The sequence below is a fragment of the Mustela lutreola genome, chromosome 16, assembly GCF_030435805.1.
Source record: "Mustela lutreola isolate mMusLut2 chromosome 16, mMusLut2.pri, whole genome shotgun sequence".
In the NCBI taxonomy this organism is placed as follows: Eukaryota; Metazoa; Chordata; class Mammalia; order Carnivora; family Mustelidae; genus Mustela; species Mustela lutreola.
This window is the reverse complement of record NC_081305.1, coordinates 3197248-3220586: the sequence shown is the minus strand read 5'-3', so window position 1 is coordinate 3220586 and position 23339 is coordinate 3197248. Positions and strand designations below refer to the sequence as shown.

The following is a 23339-nucleotide window of genomic DNA, read 5'->3' as shown; positions in this document are numbered from 1 at the left end:
GGGCAGAGGAAGCAGGGACCTGGGGATCCGTCTTGCCCCAGAGGTTCAGGGCTTGGCAGAGGGGACATTGGCCCTGATGGGGACTGGCTGGGGGGTCTTCTAAGTTCCGAATCTCCCCTCTTCCTGGTCATTGGGCTGAGGGGCATGTGTAAGGCGACCAGCAGACCGTGGCCCGCGAGACCAGACCACTGGGGCCTGTTGAGCGTCCGCCTGCCGTGGGGCCATTGGGTCTGCCTGGGCAGAGCGTGGCTCCTGGTGCACACCCACACCCCTCCTCGCCTTCCACGCCCCCCGGAGCCTTCCACACCCCCGGAGCGCACTCCCTGGCCACGCACAGTAGGGCCTACTGCACACAGCAACGGCGTGCCACACGCTTGGGGCTCACATGGCCCGCAGGAGGCTGCGAGCTCCCTGCCCGGGCCCGTGGAGGCCCCCAAACCAGGCGACCTGGAGGGGGACGCATGGCGGGCATGGAGGGGTTGTGACTCCATCGTCCCCTGGGAGGGGACAGGCCACCCCCGTGGCTGATTTACCTGCTCTGCTCTTGTCCTTTCCCAGCATTCAGAAGGCAAGTGTTGGCACAGGGGAGAATGCTGACTGTGCCTGTGCGGAGTCCTCCTGGACCATCCTCTGGCTCACCGGCCTTGCCCTGAGGTCACGCGTCACCGCGGCCGAGGACACAGCCGTGGAAGGGCCGTTTCCCTCCTCACAGAGGCAGGCAGGGGAGGTCTGAGGCTGGGGGCTCACCCGAGGGCCGTGGGCACGGGGCAGGAAGGAGCCTGCCTCCATGGCCCTGTCTGCTCTCTGCAGCCCTAGGCTGCTCTCGGCGTCCGGCTGGGCAGACGGGCCAGAGGCTTCTGGGTGGGAAGGGCCGGAAACCGTGTGCTGCCGCAGGGGCCGGTCCTGTGGCCGCGGGCCCAGTTCACAGCTGTGACAGGGCGATCGCCTTTCCTGCCCTGAGAAGAGTGACTTGGCGGGGAGGGGCCGGGAGAGGGAAGGTGGCACCGGCCCGCCACTGGGGCTCTTACTGGTACGGGAGCATGGCCTCGGCGGCGGCTGGTGTGCCCTCGCCCCATCCTTCCGATGTGGGTGGGGCTGGGGCTTGGGGGCCTCCGCGTCCGTGGAGCGTGTTGGAATCCGGCCGCCCCTCGCGCGGGTCCCACCGTGGGCGCTTCTCGGCCCTCGTCACGCTGCATCTCGCGAGCTGAGGGGTTTCTGGCAGCCAAAGGCCGAGTTGGGAGAGTTTGAAGCCTTGGAGCCGGGACCGTGGCCCTGTTTGCCCCGTCAGGCCTCGGTTTGAGACACCAGGAGGCGGTGCCCCTCTCGGGGAGCATCTCCGGGCTGCAGCTGTGCCTGGTCTCCTACATATCACTCAGTGGCCCCCAGGGTGACCTGGCCGTCTCCTCCGCCCGTCAGTAGAAGGGGTCACAGCCCAGAGCGGCCCGGTGTACAGATGGCCAGGCCGAGGCGCAGAGAGGTCCAGCCGTGAGCCCGAGGTGCCCACCCTGTGCGGGCGTGTCTCTGCCCCTCGCTGGTGCGGAGACCTGTCGAAGCAGGCTCGCAAAGCCGGGGTTAGGACGGCAGCCCCTCGCCCCTGGACCTATCTTGGTGGTGCAGGGTGGGGGGTCGCGGGTGATGGGGCTGTCGGCTTCCGGAAGCCTGGGGGCAGTGGCGGCAAGAGGAGGGAGCCAGCAGGTCCCAGGGCTTCTGCCCTGCCTTTCCCCCTGGAACCAGAGCCCTGCCGGGGGATGGGGGGGGTGGGAGGGGGCTTTGGTGGGCTTTGGTGGTCCAGGAAGGAGCCGGATACTTGTGAAATTCTGCAGATGCGTTCAGGGCCATGAGAGCCCCCTTCTGAAGCAGTAAGATGCCGTCATGTGTGGTGTCCAGAGTCGGGCAGGCGTGACCCAAGCTCCTTGCCCCTGCGGAAGGGCTGTGCCTGTCTGTGTCTTCTCCTCCACCCCTGTCCCGGGAGCCCCGATAGGCTGGCGGGGGTGGGGGGACACTGAGCTCTTGTGTCTGGCTTCCCGCGCTCAACCTGATGTTCCAGGGCCGGCTGGCACCCCGCATCTGTCACGGGTGTGTGTGACCCCCCCCTCCGCCGTCACAGGGCTGGAGGACACTAGTCCCTCGTCGGCGGCAGCAGAGGGGAGTTTGGAAGCCACAGACTCGGATCCCTCCCTGGCCTGTTCGCTGACCTGCCCTCCCCAGGGCTCCTTGTCTCTGTGGGCATCCGTGATGCGGTGGGGTGAGGACCGCAGGGCCTGTCTTGCCGGCCACATGCATCCTGGTGTGTCTCCGGTCGCCTGGGACCCTCTCCCCCGCCACCCCTACCTTGCTGTGAAGCGCCCGTGTAGGCCGAGCTCTGGCCCGCACTCTCCCCTCCACTTCTCGGGCTCATGTCTTCGCTCACGTTGTCGTGCCCCAAGGGTACAGTCGAAACCTTCTGTTCAGAGGAAGTCCTCTCCGCCGCATGCTTTGCTCTACCGTGAGAGAAGGAATGAGAACGGAGAAATCGGCCCCTTGATGGGGGGTTCTCTCCGCACCGGGGCTCGGAGACGCCTAGTGTGCAGCCAGACTGCCGGGGGGCGGGGGGCGTGTGGAGTGGGGGTGCCCGCTGCTCCGGGTGGGACTGTGGGTGCCATGAGGGCCTGGACCTGCCTTGTGCCCTAGCTCACGTCCTTGCTGTGTGTCCCGGGCACCTCGCTTGACCTCTCTGGGCTTCTCTCTTTTCTTAGCGATCTTGTCCTGGATTTTGATTCAGAGAGAACACGCTCGGGCCAGGCATATAGCAGCTGCGTGCCGCTGGTGGCCGCTCGTGCCCTCCTCCCCTACCTCTGACCACTGCGCAGGGAGGGGTGGACCCGCAGGCCCCACCCGTCCACGCTGGGGGTCAGCTGCTACCGCTGCAGCTGCGGTCTGTCTCCAGGTTCCTCCTCTTCCCCCTGGGGATAAAGGGTGCCCAGGGAGTGAGCGCACCCACACAGCACATCGTTCTGGAAGAGGCTCGGGGTCTGAGCCCCCACTGGTCCCGGTCAAACCCGGGAGATTCCTTCTCCGTGATGGGCTGGGGCGCCCTGTTGAGACAGCTCGCGTGGGGCTCCTCCGTGTCTCTGGCCGCAGAAAGGATGTCCTCCCGGGCCACTCGGCTCTCCGCCCCCTCACTGCTCGTCCAGCTCCAGCACCGGCCTGGCCGCCTCATCCAGCCTGTCCCCACGCAGGAGCCTCTTCCGTGCAGAGACTGTACCCCCCACACACACACACACACCCCTCCATTGGCATTGGAAGCCCCAGTTTTAGCCTTGGAATGAGCCCCAGTCTAGGGAACCCCAAGACTGCACTGACCCTCAGAGTGTCCCAGCCTCCGAGGCCTGCCCTGCAGGGCTTGTTGGGACCCCGGCTTTCTGTGGGCGGGGAGGTGCCTGTGAATGACTAAGTGAGGGTGTGAGTCAGGAGGGGCCTCGCCTGGAGTGTGACCGCAGCTCCCCAGCGGCCCTGACCCTTCCCCTGAGCTCCCTGCAGAGGGCGAGCCTGGGCACCTGCATCCCTGCCGGCCGGGGCATGACGCGGCAGGGGCCGCTGCCAGGCACTGGCTGTGACTGGCCATGGGGCGATCTCACCTCCCGCAGGGCTGCAGCGCCCATCTGCCCAGGACCGGGCAGGGGCAGTGGTGTGGGGAGCCTTCCAGGTCCCTGGGGCTGTGCGTCTCCCCTGACCCCACCCCGTGAGCCCACCTGGAGGGTCCTAACTCAGGTGCTTGGCCGGCCCACCTTCTGTGCCTTGCACAGTGCATACTCCGTGCCCCTGTCCAGGGCAAGTGTCTCTGGGCTGTCCCTGTGTGGCCTGGGGGCCCCGGCTAGGCAGAGGAAGCATGGTGGGCCCCGAAGCCTCTGGGACCTATTCCTCTCTCTACACAGTGTGTCAGGTGCATAGCGTTGCCACCCTGGACCCCATGGGGTGGTGGAGTGGCCTTCCGGAGGGGGCATCTGCCAAGAGCACTGGCTGCGGGGGCGGGGGCTGTGGGGTGTAAATTTCTAACACTCCAGGTCCAGGGCCCCAAACACCATGGGCGCCCCTGCCTGGCTTCCTTCCCCAGCACTTCTTGGCTTTCTGCCTCGTCTTGTCGCCGGCTTGGCAGGCGGGTCTGGTTACTGCCAGGCCTGGGGAGCTGCCGGAGCCCGGGTCTTGTCCCCAAGCCCCAGGGAGGCGGGGCGGATCCCTCCCTTGGCAGAGCGTGTGGGTGGGACTCTGCCCCCCAGTGTTGCCGCCACACAGCTGGCCCGGTGGAGCAGGGCGGGGTCTTCCCTGCTGCCCCCGAAATCTCTTTGTTTCAAAGAAAACAGCCAAGCCAGGGAAGGCAGGATCTGGCCTGGCGCGCTTGCTCCCCCCCGCAGCAGGTCACCCAAGCGCTGGCATTTCCCCATGGGTGTCTGTGGCCCCATCTGACTCCAAATACAGGTGTGAGCTTGCGGTGGGGGGACCTTCTCCGCTGACCCTGGGCCCTCGGGGTTCTGGAGGCAAGAGCTGGAGGGCCCGGGAGGCTGGAGCTGGAGAAGCCACATGTGCCCCCGATGCAGGGATATGGGGGGAAGGGGGAAGGCTTGGGTGGGCAAGATGGGTCTGACCAGAGCAATGGACCAGGGGCAATGCCCGGCCCAGGGGCATTTCGCACAGCAGGCTTCCCCTGGCTGTGGTGACACGGCACCAACTTGGCCCTGTCGCCTTCCCAGGGCTCCCCCTGCCTTGGTGCTCCTCGGCCCCCACCGCGTTGTCCCCAGCGTCCGAGCCCGTCGTTCTGGCCAGCCCCAGTTCAGCCCGCCGGCCAGTAATGGGCCCCTGGAAACGTGGCTCATAAGAAAGACCAATGCCTTGTCTTTGCGGATTTGGGTTTACGGACCGTCGTGTGTTCAAGATTGGGCCCAGGACCGTGCTGGTGGCTGGCGGCCGTGAGGCGGGGTGAGGACTCCGGCTGGTGGGCAGGTAGGGAGACCCCCGGCCTGGAAGCAGGTGTGCAGGGCCTCTTTCCCAGCCCTTCTGCCCAGGCCCACGGGTCATCGGAACGAACCAGGGCCCTCAGCTGGGCAAGGACTGCCTGTGCCCCCCCACCCCCACTGTCCCCACTGTGCCGGGCTGCAAATGCCCCTGCCTTCGATGGCGTTTGGCCTCTGTCACCTGTGCACTTAGCTTCCCAAAAGGCACACGCTGTGGCTGTTCCATTGGGCACGTCCCAGGGAGGCCGACTTCGCGGCTGTCCGGGGAGCAGCGTGTGGGTGACCGCCAGCCGGGTGGCTTCCTGCAGGCCCCACGGCCCCTCGGCTTCAGTGAGCAGAGCACGCCGCGCCGCCGGCCAGCCTGCTTTCTGGGGGCAGATGGTGTTCGCCCGCCAGGCCTAGGGGAGGTCAGAGGAGGGGGAGGGCAGGGCCCCCCAGGGCTGTGGGGCGCTGGAGGCTGGCTGTCCTCTGGAGTCCAGCAGCCTGCGCAGGGACCTTCCGAGATGGACCTAGGACGGAACAGACTGCAGGGGTGAGCAGAGGGCCCTGGCTAGCAGGTGCACATGGGGTCCTCGGGGGGCCGCTGCCCCACCCTGGTTGTGCTGTGGGGCCCGGGTGGATGCCTGCCCTGGTGGAAGCCAGAGAAACCCTTGCTGGCACGGGGGCTGGGCCCCTCATACCCTCCTGCACGAGTCTGTCCCTGGGGTACTGCCCCTTCCAACCCCGCCAGGCTTGGGTGGCCCAGCCCCGTAAGCGGACCTCCCAGGAAGACGTGCCGATGGTCCCTTTCTAGGGAGACTGTCCCTCATGTCCTCCCTGTCATCAGTGCCGAGAACCCTAACCCGGTGCAGGGTGAGGCCCAGAGACCGCGGCCGGTGTGGTGGGCTGGAGGGGTGGGTAGGGGTCCTGCAGCTGGGCACGGAGGTGCCTGCGGCAGCGTCCACTAGATGGCGGGTCCTTGTGTTGGTGGCCAACGGCATGTGTGTCAGGGAGAGCAGACGGCGTGGAAGGTTTGCAGTTTGGTTTCCAGGCTCCCCCGCTCCGGTCTCCCGAGTCTGGGGTCTCAGCTGTTAATTACATGTGCCCGGCGGCCTCGGCGCTAATCCTCCGAGGCAGACGGCAGAGGTGACGGCGTGCAGGGCCTCCCGTCGTGCCGGCTGCCCGCGCCCGCGGACAGGCTCCTGCCGTGTGCCTCCGGTTAATTAGGGCGGTCACAGGAGCGGGGTCGCGGTGGCCGCATGCCAACTGTGGGTGCGTGGTCAGGGATGGATTACGGGCTCTGGCCGGCCAGTGATGCTGCCCCCCCCCCGCCCCAGTCCTGGGGGGAGGAGGTTGCTAATTGCCGGTGGCCTCCCAGTCCGAGTGCACCTGGGCCCCCAAGCTCCCCCTGCCACCTGGCCTGGTGATTAGAAACGAGGTTAATCTAGAGAGGCGAGTTAATGGCGTGAGGCGGAGCCCCTCATGGGGGGGCTGGTGCTGTCAGCTGCTCCGGCTTGCGAGGCCCCCCAGGGCTGTTGCACTGCAGGGCTCCGAGCTGTGTGGGCTGCCCGGTCCATCTGCCCAGTGTCTAGAGGCCGCGAGCCTGCTTGGCCTTTGACCCCAGCTTTTCCTCCAGGCTCTTGGTGGCCTCTGCTTTGACCCCGGGCGCTCTTGGCCTGTGTGCGCTTTCCTTCCTTCCTGTTCTGGCTCCAAAACACACATACAGTCCTCTCCGCCCCCGTGGACAGTGGGGCCTCCCAGGGTGTGGGCCTGGCAGCCGAGTGTGGGGCTTAAGTGGGAGACAAGCTGTGAGTGCAGGAGACACAGCAGCCCTCGCAGAGCTGGGTGAGGGGGTGGGGATCACACGAAACGAAACGTGTTTCCGCCTACAAGGAAGCGTTGCCGGCCGTAGAAAGAAGGGGAGTCCCGACGCCCGGGACCAGACGGACGCGCCATAAACACCAACTGAGTGAGCAGCTGCCGGTGCTCATGGTCACGTCCGGTGAGATCGTTTAGGGCAACCTCCTGGAATGGGCACATGCATGTACTGAGGGCTGGGGTACCGGCCTCCTTTTCGGGGTGACGGCCACCCCTCCATGAATTCGCCGGGGCCAGTGAGTTACAGCCTCGCAGTGGGGCGTTTTGTCATGCAGGGACCGCCCCCACGGAGCCCCTGCCAGCCAGAAAGGAGGGCCACAGGGTTTCTGTGGAAATGCTCTTTTAGGGAAAAGATCCCTTATCTGGTGTGTTGTTGCGTTTTGTGTGTGTTTGTTTTTTTTTAAAAAGGCAAAGTGGAACTTTTATCAAAATCCAGATAATCTCCAGGAAGGCGCAGGGGCAGGCTCTCAGTGATCAGGAGGATCAGGAGACGCGCCCGCCGTCGATGGGACGGGCTGCATCATCCTGTCTTTGCCCTGGGTGCTGGTGTGACCCAGCCTCCCCTGCAGGGGGCGCTGCGGGCTGGCAACCGGCCCTAGGTGGTCTCTGCTGCCCGCAGCCCCCTTGCTGGCTGCCCTTTCTCTGGTGGGCGCTGGCCCCGTGTTGCTGGGTGCATTCCCTGGAAGGTGCCGCCAGTTTGCAGAGTTGCACAGACCTGGGCGAGGGTACAGGACTCCACACCCAGTGCTCTCTGTGTCAGCTGGTCAGTACGGGCACGGGCCCCCAGCCCCCAAGGGCCATGCTGGAACCTCAGGGAGGTCACTTTCCAGGAGAGGTCAGGTCTGCTCACGGACTGGCTGGATCTGCCTGTGACCGCCCCCCACCCCTGCCCCGGCCGAAGGGGACCTGAAACCGGCTTTGGGTGCAGAACAGCGTGGTCACCAGCTTGGCCAGATGTAGCTTGTCTCAGGGCCATTGGCCCTCCCCTGCAGTAATGATCTCTGACCAGGAGCTTCAGACTGCACCCAAGCTAGCGGGCAGCTAGCCACCGACGTGGGGTGGCGGCCGTTCTTGCTGTCTAACCTGGGGACTCGGGGGTCACAGCAGCCCTTGAGCAGCTCCCTGAGGGACACCCGTTCCTCCTTGATATTGCTGATACGAAGAGCAGAACGTGCTGCTGTGGGGTTGGGACTGGGTGTCTCCGTGGGGCTGCCTTGTACAGTTGTACATGCCGTGGACAAGACTAGGGAGTCCTGTTGAAGAGTCCTGGACAAGAGGGCCTCGTCCAGGTCAAGGCTCTGTCCACGTTGCTGGGCCTCCGCGTGCAGCCGCTTTGCTTCCTGGCGATGCTGGTGAGCCGTGCTTGGCTGGTCAGGGCCCTGGGGCAGGAAGGAGGGGGACCCGCACTGACGACGCCGTGGCCGCCAGGGCAAGGGGCTGTCGGCGCCCCTTTCCACACACAGGATCCCCACCCTGTAGCGTGAGTGTGGCCCCTGGAGGTGGTGCGGAGGCACAGTGAGGGTCCCTCGGCCCTCGAGAGCAAAATCCGGGGCCACGCCTGCACGTCGGTGGCTTCTCCTCCTGTGGGGGTTGTCTTTGCGGACTCTGCCTCCTTTGCCCCCGCCCACGGGGGGCTCTTGCTGACAGAAGGTGCCCGTAGGGACCTTTCAGAAGGGGCAGCCTTTGCCCTTTGACGGGGCGTCTCCAAGCCACTGCTTGTGGTCCAGCTCGGCCGAAGCCCCTGGACCTCCCCGTCCCCCCACCGTGACTGTAGCCAAGCGTGTGCTCCTCGCCCGCGACCGTGGCTGCTCTCACGCTTCCAGATGAAGTGGGGTCCCCCGGGGTCCATGCCAGTCTGGGACGGGGGATTGGGCTGCGTGAGCCGATGTCTGTGGACCCACCACGGTGTGGTCACGTGAGGGGGCTCCACCCCCCCTACCTGGAGGGCGGGGTGGGCGGGGTGGGTGTGTGCGCACACTTAGCCAGGCCCAGGCAGGGCTCTGGAGGACCTGGACAGTGCTGGACGCCCTCTGGGGGTCCGGACCTGGGGAGCCCAGTGTGCCTGCCTTGCTCACGCCATGCCCATCGCAGGGGCAGCAGCCACTGACCGGAGCAGCTGGCCGGCTTGGCTGCGCTCGGGAGCCCCAGAGCGCTTCGCGCCCCGCCCCAGGCCCTGCGCACCCGCCTCCCAGGGGGCAGACAGCAGGTGGGAGTGAGGCTGGGCTCCCGGTCTTTATGGGGCCACGGAGGTGAGCCAGTAGTGGTGATGGTTATGACTCAGAATGTGCTGGAAACCAGCGACCTTTATGGTTTCAGTGGTGAATTAAAGCTCAGTTTTTAAAACTGAAGTCAACACAGTTGATACCTAAGGAAAAAGATGAGTCTCCTATGGCCACTGCTCCTGGTCCCCGCCCTGCCAGGCCCTCCCGTGGCCCTCCCGTGACCCCTCCGTCCACAAGCACACAGGGGTCAGGGCCCTGTTCGGGGCCCGGGGCTCAGGTCCCCCATCAGCGTGGGGAGGGGTCGCCCTTCCTGCCCCCCCTGCTCACGCTCCCGGCTCCTCTCCCCCTCGGGCCGGGGTTCAGGGCTCGGGTGAGAGGCGCTGGGACCCTGCACTTGTGCCCCTGCTGGTCCCAGGAGGCCAAGGGGCCAGGGAAGCCAGAGACAGGGTGCGGCCGGCGCCGGGTTGGCTGGGCTCAGCCAGAGCCCTCGGTGGGTGTGACCCCCCGTTCACGCTGCTCTGCCCTTCCTTCTCCCGCAGGGTCTTCACTGAGCAGCGAGTCGTCCCCCGTGTCCTCGCCGGCCACCAACCACAGCTCCCCGGCCAGCACGCCGAAGCGCGTGCCCATGGGCCCCATCATCGTCCCCCCTGGGGGCCACAGTGTGCCCAGCACGCCCCCCGTGGTGACGATCGCCCCCACCAAGACTGTCAACGGCGTGTGGAGGAGCGAGAGCCGGCAGGTGAGCGCGGGCGTGCGGGCGGGCGCGGGAAGCACGACGCTGGCCTGGAGGGTCCGTCCGTGTGTTGGAAGAAAACGCGACGGTGTCGGGCGGGCGGCCACAGCCAAGCACTGGGCCAGGGCTCGCTCCCACGACACGCTTATTCTTTGGGGGTCTGAGGCCTCTCCTGGGCGTGCAAACCGCCTTCTCCCTCTGTCCCCACCGGGCCCGCCCTCTGTGCACGTCTGTGTTCTCATTTTTCTTGATGCCACGGGTCGTGTTGGGTCACGGCCCACCTCCGTGACCCTTTGGAAGCTCTCCCAGCATGCTCCCGCTCCGAGGCCCTGGGGGTCCGCACCCCGACATGAGAACTGGCGGTGGGGGTCACAGTTCCATGCGTAGCTGCACTCCGGCTTCCGTTGTAGCCTCCAGAGCCGCCCCCGGTACTTGGGGCTCCCCCGTGCGGCTGCTGCCCAGCTGCTTGCCCGGCAGAAGGCCCTGGGAGCGGTTCTTCAGCCCTGTCCCGGCTGCGTGCCCCCCTCTCACCTCCACCCCTCCAGCAGCCCCCCCCGAGAGTCCCAGTAGCGGGGTCGGGGGCTGGGAACACTGGGTTTCCCTCCTAAGCTCTGGGCGGGGGTGGGGTGCAGTCCTGGGAAATACAAATGAAACCACAAGAAAGATGGAAGCAGAGAGGCAGGTGGGCACAGAGGCCGTCCCCAGCCCCACCATGCACTTGGTGGGTGCATCCTCTTGGTGGGTCTGTCTCTTCTTTCTCTGCTCTGGGGGACGGGGGTAGCCTGCCTGTGTCCACAGAGGGGGCGGTCGTCAGGCAGGCCCTGGCCCCAGTGAGGATCCACAAGGAACCCACCCAGGATCCCTGAATCCCTAGAAACAGCTGTGGGCTGGGGCTCTCCTGGGTGGCCGTGTGCACATCTCAAGCTGCCGTCTGGGCCCTTGGCTTTGTGCGTTGTGCTCTGTGTGCAGCTTGAGGCCGCAAGAGCCCAGGTGGGGCCTGGTGGCCAGACTCCAGCCACAGCGGGGTTTGCAGGCCCCAGGGCTGGCCCTGGTTTGAGGGAGGACGAAGGGTCTTCCCCGGGGATTTTTGCTGTGGGAGGGGTGCGCTGCGTCTTGCTGTCCGCCTCCTGGCCATCCTTCTTGACCTTAGGGCTCCGGGGGAGGGGGGTGGTTCCTGGGTCCTGCCTGCTGTGTCCCAGGCTCAGCACTGGCTGCTGACAGCTGCAGGGGCCCGGCCTGTCCCCTTCGCCCTGCCCCAGAGCGGCTTCCTTCCCCCTTGATCGGCCCCGACCAGGGTGCCTCCCACGTATGCCCTCCTCGCTCGCCTGCGCCGCGTGACTCCTCCCAGGGTCTCCTCCGAGGGTCCTGCCTGCCTCAGAAGCATTTAGTCACCCCCGAGGACGGGCTGTGATCGATCTGCTCCCGCCGCGTACCACCGCAGCGGTGACTGAAACGCTGGCGCCGCTGGGAGGGGGGGCGGCGGGCAGGGAACTGGATGAGCAGATGATTGTGGCTCAGAGGCTCAGTGGAGAACGTAATCCTTCTGGGCAGCGGAGCTGGCAGGAGGCGTGAAGGCGGGGAGGGGGTGGGTCCCTCACTCCCCCCCAAGGTGGGGACTCGTGGGGGTGGGGCTCTGGGCCTGGCCGTCCCCAGTCGCCAGGGTCCTGTCTCCCAGGTAGGGGGGCCACAGCCCACAGCAGAGATGAAAAATGGTTTATTTTCAAGCTAGCAGGGCTTGTCCTGCCTGCCTGACCGGACTCTCTCCAGGCACCGGAGAAGGAAGGATTCTCCTGCCCCTCGTCCTGCCTTGGTCTGTACCGCTGGGCCTGCAGCTGCCACGCTCAGGAGGGGAAGCTGCCCCCAGATGCTCCTTGAGGCACGGCTCTCTGCCAGGACATCGGGAGCCTCTCGCACTCTCGGGGGGTCCCGGGGTGGCTGGGCCAGTCCGGGCAGCCTCTGTGCGCCCCCAGAGGGTGATCTCATGCCCAGGGACCTGCCACAAGCCTGGCAGGCCTCCAGCCAGACGGAAGGCGCGTGGGGTCCGGCCCACTGAACCCCCACCCCACCCCTCGGCCCCCGCCGGTCCACCTGCCCCTCCCCCAGGTCCTGCCGCGCCGTGTTTTTCCTCTTCCGGTGGCAAAGTGCCATCTGGCCCAGCCGCCTTCAAGCTGGGCTTTGTCCCACTGAGGGGAGAAGGGGCCTCTCAGGACGGTGCCCTTGGGGGCCTCCTACGTGCCAGTGGCTGCCCCGGGGTCTTGGCCTTGCACAGGGATTGTGTACCTGGAGTGCATGCGACCAGGCCGGGACCCGGTGTGCCAAGGGCTGCCTGGATGGAGCCACTCCCCAGATGGGGTCCTCAGGGCAAGGACCCCGACCGGGGGTTCGGCTCCCTGGGTTGATGGTCTCCTTGGCTACTGTCCTTGTCCAGTGGTGCACCCTGTTCCTTCCACCCCAGGCCACAGCCACGGGGCCTTCTCCGTCCCACGGTGGCCCCCGCGGGGAGCAGGGTGCTGCCGCAGCCGGCGTGCCAGCTGACAGGCCCGTGGGAAGACCCAGCAAGCCCCGACCTGCGCACAGCCCCTAAGACGCTCGCATGGGCGGGCCATGTGCTGGTTCTCCGCCTGCTTCCCCTTGCTGTGCGCGTCTGTCCCTGTCGCACCAGGAGCTGGGGCTCTGACTGGCCCCCTTGACAGATGGAGAAACTGAGGCACGAGGCAGCAGTGGGTCTCCTCTAGGGTCTCCAGGACCAGATAGGGAGCTCGCCCTGCTGTCCACACAGGCATCTGCAGGACCCGAAGTCAGGCATGGGCCCTAGAACTCTCTGGAACAGTAGGATGTGGGGGTCCTGGACGGCTTGCTCTGACCCAGGCAGGCTATTGGTGCACGCACGTGTGCCCCCTGATGCCTGCCCTGCGAACGCCCCTACAGGGAAGGGCAAGCCAGAGCTCGTGAACCTGCGAGGACCCCGCCGTGAGCAATGGGGCCGTGCCAGCCTGCAGGCGGGAGCAGATGTGGCCGCTCATTAAAAATTCCCATCAGCGGCCTGTCTCCTTCGGTTAATTGTCACGGATGTGTCTCCTGGAAGGCTGGGGAGGGCGCGGCGGCGGCACCGGCCAGGCCCTCCGGCTGCCCCCACGGCCCACCCTGCCTGGTCCACTGGCCTGTGGCTGCTGCTGGGGTAGTGGGGGGGTCGGGTGTGGCCGCAGCAGCTCTGCTGTCCCCCCTCCTCCCAGCCTTGCCGGGCGGCCTTGGACCCGGCAGAGCCTGGAACGTGGGGTGGCGAGTAGGGAGCAGGGCATCTCCTCCGGGGACCGGGCTCAGCCGCCACATGTCCGGTGTTCCTCAGCCTGGGCCGCCCGGAGTAGACCGTCCAAGAGTCGTAGTCCCCCCTTGTCTTCAAGGGGTGCTTGGTGTTCTGTGACCTGGTGGGAACACCGTGGATTCGGGGTGGACAAGCCGGGTTTGACCCCCCGAGTGCCCCATGCTTTCCTGTGGCCCTGGTTTGCTCTCCACTCATTGTGGGCAGCCGGACCTGGGGGCAGGGGCGGGGTGGGGGGGAGGTCCATCCAGCCAGGAGAAGGAAGGGCCTGGTCGAGAAGCTGCTGGGGCCTGGGGACGCCCGTAGCCATGGCCTCAGAACCCCCATGGCTGAGGTCAGGCCTGGGCTGGCAGTGACCTCGTTTGGGCTGGGAAGGGCTGTTGTGATGGTGGAGGTTCCTCCCCTGCCTCCAGCTGCTCCAGAATCCAGAAGATTCTGAACCAGCGTCAGGAGCCCCCGACTGCCGTGGATGTCCTAAGGCTGGCTGCTCGGCTCCCTTCAGCCGCGGGCATGACAAGAGCAGTCACGACTGTGGGTGGTGTGCATCTCCGGGGCTGGACCCTCCAGTGGCCACACATGGCAGGCTCTGCCCTTGGCCTTGGTCGGGGCTCTTCTTCCCCCTCCCGCCTTGAGCAAGCCCCTCCTCCGGTTTCCCAGGGTCTCCCTCCCCGCTGGGCCCCAGCCCACCAACCGTGTGTGCAAAGGTGGCCCCAGACGGGTCCGGCAAGTCAGGGTCCCACAGCTGCCTGCTGTGGCCGGTGCCAGGACCACCCCTGGGGGTTGGCAGCAGGCTGAGACCAGCGCATTCTGCCCGGGGGCCGTGCCAGCTTCTCGGCTGCGACTCCGCGGGTGCCAGGGGGCCGAGGTGTCTGTGATGCGCGCAGGCAGCTGTCAGCACAGCTGCCGCTCCGGCCCCTGGGGGTCGCCTGTGCCTGCTCCGTGATCCGTGGATGGTGGGGGGCCCGACTGGCTTCGCTGCTCCCTGCTGCAGAGCGGAGCTCACTTCCTGCGCCTGCTGCCACAACACCAACCTCCCCGCGCTGGTGACCCCGTGGGAAGGGCGAGGGGGGGCTCCACTCCGGGCCGCGTCTGCTCACGGGCACTTGCATTCATGGCCCCTGCAACGAGATGGGTTTCCACGCAGCCCTCCTGCCACGAGAACCCGTGTCCTCCCGGAAGTGGGGGGACTGCCTCCCACGTGCCCCCGGGGATGGGGTGGAAACCCGTTAGGAAAGCGCATCTTAGAAGCCCCAAAACACAAGCCTCCCTGGGTCTGGAGGAGGCCCCTGCCCTGCACCCTGGGCCTGACTCGGTGCTCTCTGTCCCCCAGCAGGACACCGGCTCTCGGGGCAGCAGCAGTGGGCGGGAGCGCCTCATCGTGGAGCCCCCGCTGCCCCAGGAGAAGGCGGGGGGCCCAGCCATCCCCTCACACCTGCTCAGCACCCCTTACCCTTTCGGCATCTCCCCCAGCTCTGTGGTGCAGGACTCACGCTTCCCACCGCTCAAGTAAGTCTGCAGGTCGGGAGTGGGGACACGTGTGCCGGGGCGTCCGGTGGGGAGTGGGGGTGCCTGTGCCAGGGGGTCCGGTGCTGGGTGGCTCTTCCCACTGCCTAAGCCGCCGGTCGGGGCTCTTGGAGCCAGGGGTGCCTCCGGGCTGTGGGGGGCCTGAGGAGCAGTCGTGGCCCACCTCTTGTTTCTGCAAGTTCCCTGTCCCCAGAGCCCCTCCATGCTGGGGGGGGGGGGCACTTGGGGGGGGGTGGGGGAGACTGGCCCGTTGCCAGCCCATGCGGGAGTTCTGCTCACCGCAGTCCTTCCCACGTCCGTCCGTGCCCACCGCAGCCTGCAGCGGCCTGTGCACCACGTGGTGCCCCCGAGCACCGTGACCGAAGACTACCTGAGGAGCTTCCGTCCCTACCACACCACCGAGGACCTGCGCATGTCCTCGCTGCCTCCGCTCGGCCTGGACCCCGCCGCCGCCGCCGCCGCTTACTACCACCCCAGCTACCTGGCCCCGCACCCATTCCCCCACCCGGCCTTCAGGTGAGGCCCCCCCAGAGTCAGCGTGACGTTCTGGGGCCAGGCTCCGTGCCTCGAGCAGCCCCCGGCCTTCCAAGTTAGCCGTTGGGGGTTCACCCCTGGCGGAGCCCCGTCCCCCACCCCCGCCGGCCTCCGTACTGCCGCTCCCGCAGCGGCCATCTATTGGGCTGCGTCACTGGGAAGCCCCGGGGGAAGCATGTCCCCGCCTCTGCCCTGTGCGGAGGCCCTGCCAGTCCTGGCCTGACGCATCTGTGGACCGTGTGGGCTGCTGCTCCCAGGGTGCCTGCGGTCAAGCCTGAAAGCGTCCTGGCTGGGTTTGGGGGCTGGCTGTGGGGTGGCCTCTGTCTGCAGGCCCTTGGTGGCAGCTCCCCGCCTTTCTGCCCTGGTTGCGCGGCACCTTTGGAGGGGCCTGGCCATGGTGTCTTTCCCTTTGGGTCTCACTGGGCCCAATCTTCTCCACACAGGATGGATGACTCGTACTGCTTGTCAGCCCTGCGGTCCCCCTTCTACCCCATCCCCACCCCCGGCTCCCTGCCCCCCCTGCACCCGTCGGCCATGCACCTCCACCTCTCCGGGGTCCGCTACCCCCCTGAGCTCTCCCACTCGTCCTTGGCTGCGCTGCACTCGGAGCGGATGTCCAGCCTCAGCGCCGAGAGGTAAGCCGCGTCCTGGGCCGGGGTGTCCCTGCTCACGGGGTGCGGCGCGGGGCCAGGGTGGCCCCCGTGGCCTCAGTCTGCTCACTTGGGAGGGGGGGCACGGCCGGTGCCCGGGAGCCCCGTATCCCGTCGCCGGCCTCCTGGCGCGAGCGTGCAGGAGAGGCTCGGGGAGCAGGTGTGCGGCTTTCGGTCTGGGGAACTCGGAGTTTCTCGGTGACTTAGTCCACGCGGAGGCCTGCGTGTCTGCTGTCGCGGTGCCAGTGACGGTGCTGGTCCCCCGGCAGCAGCGCAGCGGCCGTCAGCACCTCCTTCCCCTCGCCCGCAGGCTCCAGCTGGACGAGGAGCTGAGGCGCGAGCGGGAGCGGGAAGCGGATCGCGAGCGGGAGAAGGAGCGCGAGCGGGAGCGGGAGAAGGAGCGGGAACGGGAGAAGGAACTGGAGCGTGAGCGGGAGAAGGAGCGCGAGCGGGAGCTGGAGCGCCAGCGGGAGCAGCGGGCCCGCGAGAAGGAGCTGCTGGCCGCCAAGGCGCTGGAGCCGGCCTTCCTGCCCGTGGCCGAGCTGCACGGGCTGCGGGGCCACGCCGGCGAGGAGCGCGGCAAGCCCTCGGAGCAGCTGACCCCGACGCGCCCAGGTACCGCGGGGCCCGGCGGCCGTGGCCGGGAGTGGGGACAGTGGGTCCACCAAGGCCGCGGCGCACGATGGCCAAGGACAGCGAGTGCTTTAGGAAGGGAGGGAAGAGTTTTGAGTGTTTTTTTCCCTTTGCCTTAAACATCCCTCGTTTCACCGCGAGCATGTTGCGGTCAGACTTCGCACCGGCTTGTTGACCGGCTGGCAGGACCACGGGGAACCCCGTGTGCTCCCTGGGGCCTCTGGGGGCAGGCGGCCGCGGGGGAGGAGGGGGCGCGTGGGCCGGGCTGGGGCGCTAAGGTCCGGCGGCGGCGGTCTGTCCCCACAGAGAAGCTGAAGGAGGCCGGCCTGCAGGCCCCGAAGCCCGTGCAGCACCCCCTGCACCCCGCGCCCGCCGCGCATCACGCCGTGCCCGGCCTCCTGTCCAACCACAGCATCTTCTCGCTGCCGGGCAGCAGCGCCGCCACGGCCCTGCTCATCCAGCGCACCAACGAGGAGGAGAAGTGGCTGGCGCGGCAGCGGCGGCTGCGGCAGGAGAAAGAGGACCGGCAGTCGCAGGTGTCGGAGTTCCGGCAGCAGGTGCTGGAGCAGCACCTGGACATGGGCCGGCCCCCGGTGCCCACGGAGGCGGAGCACAGGCCGGACAGTGCCAGGTGGGGCTCGGCGGGGCGGGGGGCGGCCTGGGAGGGAGGGGGGCTTCACACTGGGATTGGCTCCGAGCCAGCCAGCATTGCTGGGGCGCCTGCGGTTTGCACCGCCTCCTGAGTGCTTTCACTTGCTACCACGGGCTCTGCCTCTGACCAGTGAGGCCCACAGAGGTGCTGGTCCCTCGGTGACGGCGCTGGCAGAGCCAGGGCCTTCCCGCACAGCCTGGCTGCGTCCGCACAGGGACAGTCGAGGCGCCTGGACGGGGCGGGAGATCCTTACACCGGCTCTCGCTGTGGGCCTCTGCTTTCAAGCCGAAACGCTTCTTTAATAAGAGAGGGGACTACGTTTAATTTTCGTTCAAATAGAAAATTAAGTTTATTGCTGCTGCAATAATACCCGTTTCCCAGCCCCGTCCTGGGATCCCCCGGGAGGCCTTTGTGCCTGTCCTTGGGCCCCGGCCTCCACTTAGAGCTGTGCCCGAGCCTCCCCACTGCCACCTGGTGGTCGGGCTGTCACCTAGAGCGTCCCTAGCCCACCGTCCATCCCTCTCTGCCTGGCCATGTCTCAGGGACAGGGGATGCTGGCCTCAGTTTCCCCAGTTGTGCACAAGGGGAGCCAGGCAGGAAGGTCTCAGTGTCTGGGATGCTGCCTGGTGGAGGCTTTTCCAATGTCCACGTGCTCGTCGCCTCTTTGCTTTAGCCTTTGGCCAACTGCCCCGGGCGCTGCTGGCCTGGTCCGCAGCCCTGAGCGGCATCCGCTGAGTAGGGCAACAGCAGGGATTCGCTTGGCTGATGTGCTGTGAGCTGGTGTCCCCACGCGGGCAGGCGGCACTGCCCACCGTGGCCGCAGCGAGGGCGGCTCTGCTGCTGGCCGTTCCTCTGCTTCTCAGAGGCCTCTCGGAGGCGAGGTCGTGTCTGCCTGTGAGCTCCTCCCATCTCACGCCCGGGGCCTGGGAGAGCAGCCGGCACAGCCCGCTGGCCTGATGAAGTCTGGGTATTCTGGCTCTGCCGGAGTCTTCTCTGCCCAAGGCCTGAGGAGCCTGGCACCACTGTCACCAGTAGGGGCAGCTTCTGCCTCGGGATGTAGCAGCCTCAGGTGGGCCGGGGCACTGGGGTGGGGGGCAGAATCTGGCCCCCAGCCGCCCTCTCCCGGCCTCCGTGGTCCCCACAGCAGCCGGCTGCGCGCTTGGCCGCACAGCAGCGTGAACCTGACCTCTGACGGGCCCGCGTGTTCCGAGCTAGAAAACCACTCCGTGCTCGGCTGCGGTGCAGGACGTACTTACTCTGCTGACTGCTTTCGCTTTTTGGCCATTTACTTAAGGACCTGTGGCTTCTTGATACAGTGGCCTTTTGTCTCTGCTGCTCAGCAGTGCAAGAGCCTTCGGGGGCGTTCTCCCAACCTGCCTTTGGGAGTAATTTCGTGGCTGTGGTTCAGTGCCTGCCCCCTGGCCAGGCGGGGGGGACTCTGGAAGCTGTGATAGAGGCGAAGCGACTTACCCAGTGGGCGGCTCCCGCCCGAGTGTGCAGCGCTGCAGCCCACCAAGTGGCTTGGCTCCGTGGGGACTCTTTGGTGTAGCTGCTGCCTTGGGGCCACGTGGGGTTGTTGGCCTTCTCCCTCTCCCAAAACTGTTTCTTTGGGAGGAGAGGGGGGAGGGGAGGGAGAAGCAGACTCCGCAGAGCAGGGAGCCCAGCGTGGGGCTCATCCTGGTACCCAAGCCAAAGGCGCCCACTGAGCCCAGGATCAGGGACCTGCTGTTCTGATGGGAACCACTGGGGTTCGGCAAGAGCACAGAGCCACCCTAGCTGTGACTGCCACCAGAAGCAGGTGTCCCCAGCCCACTGGCTGGGCAGACCCTGGGAGAGAGGTGAGCGGCCCTGGGAAGGCTGCCCTGCCCCACGTTTGTCCACTGCTTGGCACACGCGGAGGTGCCAGTGACAAGGACACACTTCTGCCGTCAGAGCCATGTCCTCTCCGTCGGGGAGCAAAGGTCTGTCCTCGTACAGAGCTCGCTGTGTGCGAGGTTGTGGGGGAGGGGTCAGAGCAGAAGCGGGTCCGGCCGAGACCGTCTCTGTCCGCAAGCAGCGGTCACCTCCGAGCTTCCGTGTTCTCTCAGAAGTCGACGCCTCCAGCTGTGGCAGGCAAGCTGGGGTCCCCGGGCAGCAGCCTGTGAAGGGGTCTCAGAGGCGGTGGCCTGGGCGCCCCTCCAGCTCCGCGTGCCCGGGCGGCTGCTGTCGTGACCAACGGCCTGCTCTGCTCCTTCCCCAGGCCGGGACCAAACCGCCCAGAGCCGGGCAGCCGAGACCCCCCGCAGCACTTTGGCGGGCCCCCGCCGCTCATCTCGCCCAAGCCCCAGCACCACTCTGTGCCCGCGGGCCTCTGGAACCCGGTGTCGCTGATGGACAGCAGCCTGGAGCCGCGGCGGGCCCCGGAGAGCCACCCTCTGCACGGCCACCCCGCCCCGTTTGAGCCCAGCCGCCAGGCCGCTGTCCCGCTGGTGAAGGTGGAGCGCGTCTACTGCCAGGAGAAGGCGGAGGAGGGGCCCCGGAAGCGCGAGGCCACCCCCCTGGACAAGTACCAGCCACCCCCGAGGGAGGCAGGGGGCCTGGAGCACCAGGCCTTTCCTCACGGGCCCGGGCCCTTCCTGGCCGAGCTCGAGAAGTCCACCCAGACCCTCCTGGGCCAGCAGCGGGCCGCCCTCCCTCAGCCCGCCCCCTTCGCCGAGCTGGCCGGGCCGCTGAAGCCGGGCTCGCCCTACCGGCCGCCCGCGCCACGGGGCCCCGACCCGGCCTACATCTACGACGAGCTCCTGCAGCAGCGGCGGCGGCTGGTCAGCAAGCTGGACCTGGAGGAGCGCCGGCGGCGAGAGGCCCAGGAGAAAGGTGCGGCTCCCCGGCTCTTGAACTTCCTGGGGTGGGGGTCGGGGACAGTGGTGCCAGAGCCTCCCCGGGCCGGGCTGCCAGCCGCTCAGGGAGCGGGTTCGCTGGCTCCTATGTCGCTCTCTGACTCTGCTGGGGAGACGGACCTGGGGTCCCTGCTGGTCCTGCTACAGCGCAGATCGGCCAAAAAGCCAAACCGAGCTCTCTGGAAGGAAGGATCCACAGACAGGCACGACGGATAAGTGACGACCAGAGCTAATAAGGTGGTTTTACATACTAATAGTGTAGCATGACAGGGCAGGAGGCTGTTGAGAGAACAGGCCTGGGCCCCGTGGGGGCTCCTCATGGGGGCTCCTCGTGGGGGCTGTCATCCTTTGGGAGGGTTGGGCGTGGAGCAAGGCCCCGGGGGCTGCCCCAGCACAAAGCTTTTCTCCTGTTGAACTCAGTCTCTCAGCCGGGAGCTGCGGCCAAGGCCAGGTCTTCCCAGGTTGCTCTAGGCCAGATTCAGGGCCGACAAGTATTGTTCATCTCCACTTGTCTCGTGAGGAAGGAAGAGGGGCTACTCTGGTGCCCTTGGTGCAGGGGTTCTGTGGTCCTCTGCATCGGAGTTTTTGTGCGTGCTCCATGCCTTAGGGACCTGAGTGCGCCTGTTCCCTCCTGGGTAAGGGACCCAGATGGCCACAGAGGGAGGGGGTGGGTGTGCACACACAGCCTTGTGTTGCCATGGACACAGCCCAGGCCTGTGGGACGAAGGACTCCCTGCAGAGAGAGCACTGTCCTTTCGGGCTGTCTCAGCCTGGTCACTTGGGGTCCAGAGGAAACCCAGCATCTGCCTCCTGCGGCCTCCATGCCCCAGCCCAGCCACTGTCCCTGTCCAGCATGAAAACCCTAGGACTGGGAGTTAGTGCACATCTCCACCGGGGCTGACAGGAGTCTGGGCTTCGGGGTGCTTAGAGAGGCTGGCCGGGCGTGGTCTGACAGAAGCATCTGTACGCAAGTCAGGGGGCCCCGTGTGTGCCCCACTGGAGGATGAGGCCCCTTGCCCAGCCAAATAAATCATTCTCGCCCCCAGGGTACTACTACGACCTAGATGACTCCTATGACGAGAGCGACGAGGAGGAGGTCAGGGCCCACCTCCGCTGTGTGGCTGAGCAGCCACCGCTCAAGCTGGACACATCCTCCGAGGTACTGGAACCTGGTCCCTGCTGCCTGGGGCTGTAGGTTGGGCTCTCGGTGCCCCCATCAGCGCCTGCGTCCTGGCTTCCCTCCCGCTGTCCCGGGCAGCCCCGCCCTTGCTGGGACTCCCTGCGCACCTCTCTTCTGCTGGTGGCCGCTGTCTGGATGTGCTCGCCGTCGGGGTCCTGCTCTGTGGGCCATGGCACACGGGCTGCACGGACCTGAGGAGGGGCCCCTGGGACCGTGGAAGCATGCCACTGCCCGAGGTTTCAAACTCATTTGTTCTCTTTCCCAATCTAGAAGCTAGAGTTTTTGCAACTTTTTGGCTTGACCACCCAACAGCAGAAGGAGGAACTGCTGACCCAGAAGCGGAGGAAGCGGCGGCGGATGTTGAGGGAGAGAAGCCCGTCGCCCCCGATGATGCAGAACAAGCGGCAGACGCCCTCCCCGAGGCTGGCGCTGTCCACCCGCTACAGCCCCGACGAGATGAACAACAGCCCCAACTTCGAAGAGAAGAAGCAGTTCCTGACTATCTTCAACCTGACCCACATCAGCGCCGAGAAGAGGAAAGGTACGGCCCGGTGCGGGTCTCGCGGGCTGGGGTCGCTCCACGGCCACGGGCTTCTGGAGAGGCAGGGCCGTGGGCTCCCGGTGGGATCGGAAGGCGCTTCATCCGGGGCTCTCTTCGCTCCGTCCGGCCCCCCGCGAGGCAGCCGCTTTGCTGTCACAGGCCTGCCTCTTGTCTCTCTGGCATCAACTTTCTCTCCGTTCCAAATGCAAGTCCCCCTCCTTGGAGCGCATTTCTCTCGTCGCTTCGGTGGCCTCTGTTTCTGCTACTCTTGTCGCTTGTCAGACCTCTCGGCACCTGCGCAGCAAGCGGAGCGACCCCTGGGTACAGGGGCGTGTCACACCTTTCTGCGGTGGCCACTTTCCTCTTGGGGCCGGCGTGCCCCAGGGCGCTTTGTGTTGCCACGGCAGGAGGCCCGGGGTGGCTGAGCTTGTCCTGGCAGGTGCTTCTGGGGCCGTGAGGCCACTGGAGCCGCGCCCGGGCCGCGTCTTGGGGCAGGAGCCGTGGGGCAGGAGTGGCGCGGGACTGGCGCGCTCCTAGTGTGTCTGGCGTCCCGCTCTTCCGTGCGCTCCGCACGCTCATGTAGTATCTGTGCGTTCGGGTGCGGACTCGGCCGGTCTGGGTGCTCCGTGCACACTTCCACGTGCAGCTTGCAGACACCAAGGCGGTCGCTTCTCTCTGAAAGGAATTCGGATGAAGGCAGGAGTGCTGACCGGTCCCGGGCTTGCTCCACTGGCGGCCTTCACGGGCTAATTCGTTCGCCTTCGGCCTAAAGCCGGTCTAGTGGGACCCGTGCGCCCATGAGGCAGGGACGTGTTGGTCGCCCGCGCCGGGGCCCAGGAAGAGTCATGGTCGGTCTGTAACCAGCGTCTTTGTGCCTTACTTAAGCCCTAGAGGAAGCCACAGTGACGCAGGCACTCAGGGTCAGGAACGAGGGCCACCGCCAGGGGAACTCGCCACACCGGGCGTCATGGCAGGTCCGGCCCGTTTCGGACAACGGCAGCCACCCGGGGACATATGCTCACAGGCCGGGCACGGGGGGTAGAGGATGCGCCTGGAGCCTGTACTTCCCGGGCCGCCGCTCGTGCGTGGGAGCCTTAAACACGAACGCCGCGTGGGGCATCGTTCCTTCGCTGTGCACACGTCGTCGTCTCCGCGGCGGGTCCGGAAGGCTCTGCAGGAAGAGCTTAGCGGAATCTGGGCTCGCTCTGAAAGACAGGCTTCCTCCTTCCAACACAGCCTGTCCCTCGGTGCTCGCTTCTTGCTCCTGCTTTGAAGGGCTCGCGCCTGCCAGCCAGGGCCCGGGCGAGCAGCCTGCTCCCCAGCGACCCACCTGTGGTGTTAATCTCAGGCTGCTTTTCTCATAGACAAAGAGAAACTTGTTGAAATGCTCCATGCCATGAAGCAGAAGGCACTGTCCGCAGCAGTGGCAGACCCACTCAGGAGCTCTCCGAGGGACAGTCCTGCTGTCTCCCTGAGCGGTAAGGCCCAGGGCGGGCAGGACAGCCCCTTCCTCCGCGGCCGCCTGGGACTGTCCCGAGGGCTGCCCAAGGTCAGGCGACCCCTCAAGGTCTTCTTCGTCAGGAATCTTTCCTCCCGGAAGCAGGTGTTTCTCTCCATCTCGCTCTTTCAC

General features: G+C 66.7%; 1 protein-coding gene across 5 annotated transcripts in view; it reads left to right on the top strand.

Moving 5' to 3' along the window:
- Positions 1 to 23339, top strand: part of GSE1 (Gse1 coiled-coil protein) — a 387275-nt gene that overhangs the window by 354076 nt on the left and 9860 nt on the right. For 2 of the 5 annotated variants that reach the window (XM_059150773.1, XM_059150768.1), the window contains 10 exons: positions 9607 to 9806; positions 14450 to 14625; positions 14959 to 15159; positions 15621 to 15812; positions 16138 to 16442; positions 16767 to 17091; positions 19352 to 19965; positions 21035 to 21147; positions 21439 to 21709; positions 23074 to 23187. In XM_059150773.1, coding sequence (XP_059006756.1) covers positions 9607 to 9806; positions 14450 to 14625; positions 14959 to 15159; positions 15621 to 15812; positions 16138 to 16442; positions 16767 to 17091; positions 19352 to 19965; positions 21035 to 21147; positions 21439 to 21709; positions 23074 to 23187 — 2511 coding nt within the window. The remainder of the gene's footprint in view (positions 1 to 9606; positions 9807 to 14449; positions 14626 to 14958; positions 15160 to 15620; positions 15813 to 16137; positions 16443 to 16766; positions 17092 to 19351; positions 19966 to 21034; positions 21148 to 21438; positions 21710 to 23073; positions 23188 to 23339) is intronic. The other 3 variants (XM_059150769.1, XM_059150770.1, XM_059150771.1) reach the window with 3 other exon arrangements.